Source organism: Salvelinus alpinus, chromosome 31, assembly GCF_045679555.1.
Source record: "Salvelinus alpinus chromosome 31, SLU_Salpinus.1, whole genome shotgun sequence".
Lineage (NCBI taxonomy): Eukaryota > Metazoa > Chordata > Actinopteri > Salmoniformes > Salmonidae > Salvelinus > Salvelinus alpinus.
The window spans coordinates 27664113-27672885 of NC_092116.1; the positions used below are offsets into that span (position 1 = coordinate 27664113).

Sequence of the window (8773 nt, forward strand, 5' to 3'; positions counted from 1 at the left end):
GGTCTAATTGTGCTGTTGTCCTGGGGCTCTGTGGGGTGTGTTTGTGTTTGTGAACAGAGCCCTAGGACCAGCTTGCTTAGGGGACTCTTCTCCAGGTTCATCTCTCTGTAGGTGATGGCTTTGTTATGGAAGGTTTGGGAATCGCTTCCTTTTAGGTGGTTGTAGAATTTAACGGCTCTTTTCTGGATTTTGATAATTAGTGGGTATCGGCCTAATTCTGCTCTGCATGCATTATTTGGTGTTCTACGTTGTACACGGAGGATATTTTTGCAGAATTCTGCATGCAGAGTCTCAATTTGGTGTTTGTCCCATTTTGTGAAATCTTGGTTGGTGAGCGGACCCCAGACCTCACAACCATAAAGGGCAATGGGCTCTATGACTGATTCAAGTATCTCTGTCTCTCTGTCTCTCTGTCTCTCTCTGTCTCTCTCAGGCCACGGCCTCTGTTAGTCAAAACCCACTGGGCAAAAACTGCTTGAATTAACGTTGTTTCCACGTCATTTCAACAAACAAATTCAATGATAACGTTGAATCAAAGTGGAAAACTGATCAGATTTTTTTTTTTTAAGTAATCAACCTAAATCCAGCTAAATGTTTTGTTGCTGTCACATTGGATTCACGGTTAGTTGACAACTCAACCAAATGTAAATCAAAACTAGATGTTGAACTGATGTCTGTGCCCAGCGGGTAGTCAGTAGACAGGAAGAAAAGGACTCAATCATTCACCTGCTTTTCCCAGAACGACATAACTGATCTGGGAACGTTTCCTACATGGCAGATAGTCCTGGATCTTCTTGTAAGGAAGTGAGGAAGAGCATTCCAGGCCAGTTAAAAGACTATGACTGACATTACTGGAATCATACCTGTGAGAAAGAGGAAGACACACACACACACACACACACACACACACACACACACACACACACACACACACACACACACACACACACACACACACACACACACACACACACACACACACACACACACACACACACACACACACACACACACACACACACACACACACACACATACACACACACACACACACATGCACGAATGTACACATGTGTTTTATGTCATCGCCTAGCACTGTCCAGTAGGATTTAGTTCTTCAGAGACATAATCATCAGGTTTTATAGACAATAGATGGGATATTAAATTACCCTTGTTAAACTGGATATGAAGAGAGAATACTGGATATATGAGAGAGAATACTGGATACAAAGAGAGAATACTGGATATGAAGAGAGAATACTGGATATATGAGAGAGAATACTGGATACAAAGAGAGAATACTGGATACGAAGAGAGAATACTGGATACGAAGAGAGAATACTGGATACGAAGAGAGAATAGAACATTCTGGAACTTCCACCAGAGGATGTGTGTGTGTGTGTGTGTGTGTGTGTGTGTGTGTGTGTGTGTGTGTGTGTGTGTGTGTGTGTGTGTGGTTAAACTAATATGAACATTAGGAATCAGTTTGTTCAAATTAAAGACACACCTTTCGTCCCGAATGACACACTATTCCCTATGTAGGGCACTACTTTTAACCAGGACCAATAGGGCTCTATTCAAAAGTAGTGCCCTATATAGGGAATAGGGCGCCATTTGAGAAACATGCCCATGCTTATTTGATATTGATCTTCCTGCTGGAATGTGACTTTTCTGTTTGCTTAACCCTCCCATGCTCCTTTATTTTCTACCTCTCCTTCCTTCTCTCCCTCCCTTCATTTTCTCCTCTTTGTCTCCACCGCTGCCTATGTTTCTTCTTCCCTCCACCTCTCCCCTTTCCCTTTATTCCTCCCACACACAACTCTGTCTCTGTTCTCCATTTGTCATTTCTCTCTCTCTCTCTCTCTCTCTCTCTCTCTCTCTCTCTCTCTCTCTCTCTCTCTCTCTCTCTCTCTCTCTCTCTCTCTCTCTCTCTCTCTCTCTCTCTCTCTCTCTCTCTCTCTCTCTCTCTCTCTCTCTCTCTCTCTCTCTCTCTCTCTCTCTCTCTCTCTCTCTCTCTCTCTCTCTCTCTCTCAATTCAATTCAATTCAATTCAAGGGGCTTTATTGGCATGGGAAACATGTGTTAACATTGCCAAAGCAAGTGAGGTAGGTAATATACAAAAGTCAAATAAACAATAAAAATGAACAGTAAACATTACACATACAGAAGTTTCAAAACAATAAAGACATTACAAATGTCATATTATATATATGCAGTGTTGTAACAATGTACAAATGGTTAAAGCACACAAGTTAAAATAAATAAACATAAATATGGGTTGTATTTACAGTGGTGTTTGTTCTTCACTGGTTGCCCTTTTCTTGTGGCAACAGGTCACAAATCTTGCTGCTGTGATGGCACACTGTGGAATTTCACCCAGTAGATATGGGAGTTTATCAAAATTGGATTTGTTTTCGAATTCTTTGTGGATCTGTGTAATCTGAGGGAAATATGTCTCTCTAATATGGTCATACATTGGGCAGGAGGTTAGGAAGTGCAGCTCAGTTTCCACCTCATTTTGTGGGCAGTGTGCACATAGCCTGTCTTCTCTTGAGAGCCATGTCTGCCTACGGCGGCCTTTCTCAATAGCAAGGCTATGCTCACTGAGTCTGTACATAGTCAAAGCTTTCCTTAAGTTTGGGTCAGTCACAGTGGTCAGGTATTCTGCCACTGTGTACTCTCTGTTTAGGGCCAAATAGCATTCTAGTTTGCTCTGTTTTTTTTGTTAATTCTTTCCAATGTGTCAAGTAATTATCTTTTTGTTTTCTCATGATTTGGTTGGGTCTAATTGTGCTGTTGTCCTGGGGCTCTGTGGGGTGTGTTTGTGTTTGTGAACAGAGCCCTAGGACCAGCTTGCTTAGGGGACTCTTCTCCAGGTTCATCTCTCTGTAGGTGATGGCTTTGTTATGGAAGGTTTGGGAATCGCTTCCTTTTAGGTGGTTGTAGAATTTAACGGCTCTTTTCTGGATTTTGATAATTAGTGGGTATCGGCCTAATTCTGCTCTGCATGCATTATTTGGTGTTCTACGTTGTACACGGAGGATATTTTTGCAGAATTCTGCATGCAGAGTCTCAATTTGGTGTTTGTCCCATTTTGTGAAATCTTGGTTGGTGAGCGGACCCCAGACCTCACAACCATAAAGGGCAATGGGCTCTATGACTGATTCAAGTATTTTTAGCCAGATCCTAATTGGTATGTTGAAATTTATGTTCCTTTTGATGGCATAGAAGGCCCTTCTTGCCTTGTCTCTCAGATCGTTCACAGCTTTGTGGAAGTTACCTGTGGTGCTGATGTTTAGGCCGAGGTATGTATAGTTTTTTGTGTGCTCTAGGGCAACGGTGTCTAGATGGAATTTGTGGTCCTGGTGACTGGACCTTTTTTGGAACACCATTATTTTGGTCTTACTGAGATTTACTGTCAGGGCCCAGGTCTGACAGAATCTGTGCAGAAGATCTAGGTGCTGCTGTAGGCCCTCCTTGGTTGGTGACAGAAGCACCAGATCATCAGCAAACAGTAGACATTTGACTTCGGATTCTAGTAGGGTGAGACCGGGTGCTGCAGACTGTTCTAGTGCCCGCGCCAATTCGTTGATATATATGTTGAAGAGGGTGGGGCTTAAGCTGCATCCCTGTCTCACCCCACGACCCTGTGTGAAGAAATGTGTGTGTTTTTTGCCAATTTTAACCGCACACTTGTTGTTTGTGTACATGGATTTTATAATGTCGTATGTTTTACCCCCAACACCACTTTCCATCAATTTGTATAGCAGACCCTCATGCCAAATTGAGTCGAAGGCTTTTTTGAAATCAACAAAGCATGAGAAGACTTTGCCTTTGTTTTGGTTTGTTTGGTTGTCAATTAGGGTGTGTAGGGTGAATACATGGTCTGTTGTACGGTAATTTGGTAAAAAGCCAATTTGACATTTGCTCAGTACATTGTTTTCATTGAGGAAATGTACGAGTCTGCTGTTAATGATAATGCAGAGTATTTTCCCAAGGTTACTGTTGACGCATATTCCACGGTAGTTATTGGGGTCAAATTTGTCTCCACTTTTGTGGATTGGGGTGATCAGTCCTTGGTTCCAAATATTGGGGAAGATGCCAGAGCTAAGGACGATGTTAAAGAGTTTTAGTATAGCCAATTGGAATTTGTTGTCTGTATATTTGATCATTTCATTAAGGATACCATCAACACCACAGGCCTTTTTGGGTTTGAGGGTTTTTATTTTGTCCTGTAACTCATTCAAGGTAATTGGAGAATCCAATGGGTTCTGGTAGTCTTTAATAGTTGATTCTAGGATTTGTATTTGATCATGTATATGTTTTTGTTGTTTATTCTTTGTTATAGAGCCAAAAAGATTGGAGAAGTGGTTTACCCATACATCTCCATTTTGGATAGATAATTCTTCGTGTTGTTGTTTGTTTAGTGTTTTCCAATTTTCCCAGAATTGGTTAGAGTCTATGGAGTCTTCAATTACATTGAGCTGATTTCTGACGTGCTGTTCCTTCTTTTTCCGTAGTGTATTTCTGTATTGTTTTAGTGATTCGCCATAGTGAAGGCGTAGACTCAGGTTTTCCGGGTCTCTATGTTTTTGGTTGGACAGGTTCCTCAATTTATTTCTTAGATTTTTGCATTCTTTATCAAACCATTTGTCATTGTTGTTCATTTTCTTCGGTTTTCTATTTGAGATTTTTAGATTTGATAGGGAAGCTGAGAGGTCAAATATACTGTTAAGATTTTCTACTGCCAAGTTTACACCTTCACTATTGCAGTGGAACATTTTACCCAGGAAGTTGTCTAAAAGGGATTGAATTTGCTGTTGCCTAATTGTTTTTTGGTAGGTTTCCAAACTGCATTCCTTCCAGGTAGGCTAATGTTTTCAGACTCAGAGCTCGATTCAATCCGTATCACTCAGAGCTATAGCAGGGTTGAAATGTATAGGGGAATACAGCGTTTACGTTGAATGCAGTCTCCACTGACGCGGGAACATTGCCTTTAAATTTCTATCGCTCTGTAGCACATGTATTCAGCGCTACGGATTGAATTTAGCCCGTAAACTGTTTTTTTCATTACTTCTAATACATGTTTTGGATGTTCATACAAGCCTGTGACAAAGAAATGTCCCTTCTAGACATCAATCAAGTACCATTCAATTAATCTCTACCTCTCCTTTCTCTCTGTACCTCTATCCCTCCCTCCCTCCCTGCCTGCCTCCCTCCCTCCCTGCCTCCCTCTCTATTTGTCCCTCCCTCTCTCTCTCTCTCTCTCTCTCTCTCTCTCTCTCTCTCTCTCTCTCTCTCTCTCTCTCTCTCTCTCTCTCTCTCTCTCTCTCTCTCTCTCTCTCTCTCTCTCTCGCTCTCTCTCCCTCCCTCCCTCAGCAGGGTCTCCTTCGTACCCCACCCCCCAGCCCGACCTCCACCAATCATGTCGCCACGCTGTCCGTTCCTGGGCCAATCAGAGCTTTGGTGCCCATCTTCACAACATGACCTTAGCCAATGGGAGGCTGCGTGTGCCCCAGGATGGGCGGTACTACCTGTACTCACAGGTAGGCTAATGTTTTCAGACTCAGAGCTCGATTCAATCCGTATCACTCAGAGCTATAGCAGGGTTGAAATGTATAGGGGAATACAGCGTTTACGTTGAATGCAGTCTCCACTGACGCGGGAACATTGCCTTTAAATTTCTATCGCTCTGTAGCACATGTATTCAGCGCTACGGATTGAATTTAGCCCGTAAACTGTTTTTTTCATTACTTCTAATACATGTTTTGGATGTTCATACAAGCCTGTGACAAAGAAATGTCCCTTCTAGACATCAATCAAGTACCATTCAATTAATCTCTACCTCTCCTTTCTCTCTGTACCTCTATCCCTCCCTCCCTCCCTGCCTGCCTCCCTCCCTCCCTGCCTCCCTCTCTATTTGTCCCTCCCTCTCTCTCTCTCTCGCTCCCTCCCTCCCTGCCTCCCTTCCTCCCTCTCTGTCTCCCTCTCTATTTGTCCCTCCCTCTCCATCTCTCTCTCCCTCCCTGTCTATTTGTCCCTCCCTCTCCATCTCTCTCTCCCTCCCTGCCTACCTCTCTATTTGTCCCTCCCTCTCCATCTCTCTCTCCCTCCCTGCCTCCCTCTCTGTCTCCCTCTCTATTTTTCCCCCCCTCTCCATCTCTCTCTCCCTCCCTGCCTCCCTCTCTGTCTCCCTCTCTATTTGTCCCTCCCTCTCCCCCTCTCTGACTCCCTCTCTGTCTCCCTCTCTATTTGTCCCTCCCTCTCCCCCTCTCTGACTCCCTCCCTGTCTCCCTCTCTATTTGTCCCTCCCTCTCCATCTCTCTCTCCCTCCCTGCCTCCCTCTCTGTCTTCCTCTCTATTTGTCCCTCCCTCTCCATCCCTCCCTCCCTCCCTCCATCCGTCCTTCCATCCCACTCTCCCTCCCTCCCCAGGTGTACTTCCGCTACCCATCCCTTAATGAAGGGGACCAGCATACAACCAGTCACCAGCTGGTCCAGTGTGTATACAAGAAGACGTCCTACCTGAGACCCATCCAGCTGCTGAAGGGTGTAGGCACCAAGTGTTGGGCCCCAGACGCGGAGTACGCCCTCCACTCTGTGTACCAGGGAGGGCTGTTTGAGCTGAGGGCCGGCGACGAGCTCTTTGTCTCTGTCTCGTCCCCCTCCATGGTCCACGCAGAGGATTCAGCCAGTTATTTTGGAGCATTCCGTTTGGACCTGTAAAGATGGACGGATGGAGAAGAGAGGGTGGTACACCGCCGGAAGAGGGGGATGGGTGGGATAAAAAGGAAAGGAGGACAGGGTCAGGACACTGCCAGGGTAAGGAAAGGGGGGGGGGGGGGGGGGGAAGGGGGAAACCCCAAGGATTAAATCCCTACTCTCCCTGCTTCCCTGGACGCTCCAAAGTGAATTCTAGAAGGGATCTGTGGATTCCATATGATTCTATATGAGAAGGAGGGAGAAAACGTTGGACAGACACTGAGGATCAAATGACAGAAGAATGTATTGGTTTATTGATATATAAATCACATAATAGAATGTGGATCTATGGAACAGAACGGTAGCGAGAATAAAATAACACATTTGTGATAGTTTTGTGCCATGTGTGCATAGGTTACATACTGACTGTATAGAATGGAAGGAGTTGATCACAGAATGTAGAATGAGTTCTGTTCTATTCATTCTATTTCTATGGAGTTGACCATCCGTTCTGAGGGTTCTGACTGGACATGTGGCCGTTTGGGAAATTAGAAAAATGACTTCTATTTTGTATCTGTGTTGTGTACAGACCATTTGGAGGAAGAAGAAGAGTTGAGGACTTTTAAACATGGGATGTAAGACTGTTTGGAAGAGGATTCTTACTTTAGTTGTGTTTATGACATGGGACACTGTGAAGCAGGGATAGAGAGAGAGAAAGAGAGAGAGAGAGAGAAAGAGAGAGAGAGAGAAATAATGAAAGAGGAGGAGAGAGAGAGTGGTATGCAGCCTCTTACCTGAACTGTGGCACTTTCTCCCTCTCTCTCTCTAAAATGACTCTGTAGAATCTGTCTCTCTAAAATGACTCTAGAAAGAGACAAACAGCACAGATCCCCACCCTACACACACTCCTCTCTGACACACACACACCTCCCTTTGCAGTCTGGTAAATGTCAGTGGCCAAGCGGAGTGTGTGTGTGTGTGTGTGTGTTTCTCCAGTGTTCCTTGGCTCCATGGTTGGCTCAGGGGTAAGGTTAAACAAGCGAACACACTGCAGCAGGGCTCACACACACTGACGCATACACACAAAGCTGGTTGACATACAATTTAACCCCTGCTTCCTAGAATCTGTGGGGTGGTTTGTATCTGTGTATAAAATGATTGTATGTATAGGTCTATACTGTGATTGTATAGGTCTATATTGTAATTGTATAGGTCTATACTGTGATTGTATAGCTCTATACTGTGATTGTATAGTTCTATATTGTAATTGTATAGGTCTATACTGTGATTGTATAGCTCTATACTGTGATTGTATAGTTCTATATTGTGATTGTATAGGTCTATACTGTGATTGTATAGTTCTATACTGGGATTGTATAGTTCTATATTGTGATTGTATAGGTCTATACTGTGATTGTATAGTTCTATACTAGGATTGTATAGTTCTATATTGTGATTGTATAGTTCTATATTGTGATTGTATAGTTCTATATTGTGATTGTATAGTTCTATACTGGGATTGTATAGTTCTATACTGGGATTGTATAGTTCTATACTGGGATTGTATAGTTCTATACTGGGATTGTATAGTTCTATACTGTGTAAATTTGAGGTTCACCAAAGCGAAGCATAATAATAATTGTTTATTTCTTCTCACAGACATCTCTATTTGTGTCTGGTTGTTGTTTTAACCTTTCCACCATTGTTGAACTTTAACCGAGTTACTCTCACTCACCTTTCATTAGTCCTCCTAGCTCCCAATACCATGGGGAGCCACAACAACCACTACAGCCCACTAACGGTACCGAGCCGGCTGCAGCGGTACCGAGCCGGCTGCAGCGGTACCGAGCCGGCTGCAGCGGTACCGAGCCAGCTGCAGCTGCGGTTGGAAGATTCCTGGGATTAGGAAGGAATAAGCAGACAATCCAGGAATCCTGAAATAACATCTGACATTTAGCAGAAGCTTTAATCTAAAGCAATTTACAGCAGTGATACATTTTCATACTGGTGGCCCAGCAGGAATCAAACCCATGACCCTGGCATTGCTGGCGTCATGCTCTACCAACTGAGCC

At 43.8% G+C, this 8773-nt stretch overlaps 1 protein-coding gene across 2 annotated transcripts in view; it reads left to right on the top strand.

Annotated features, from left to right (window-relative positions):
* The window catches only part of LOC139561161 (tumor necrosis factor ligand superfamily member 10-like), an 85019-nt gene extending 77672 nt beyond the window's left edge, over positions 1 to 7347 (top strand). Inside the window, exons 5-6 of one of the 2 annotated variants that reach the window (XM_071378074.1) lie at positions 5380 to 5546; positions 6435 to 7347. In XM_071378074.1, the coding sequence (XP_071234175.1) occupies positions 5380 to 5546; positions 6435 to 6725 (458 nt within the window). In that variant the 3' untranslated portion in view covers positions 6726 to 7347. The remainder of the gene's footprint in view (positions 1 to 5379; positions 5547 to 6434) is intronic. The other variant, XM_071378075.1, reaches the window with a different exon arrangement.
* Positions 7348 to 8773: the final 1426 nt, after the last annotated feature.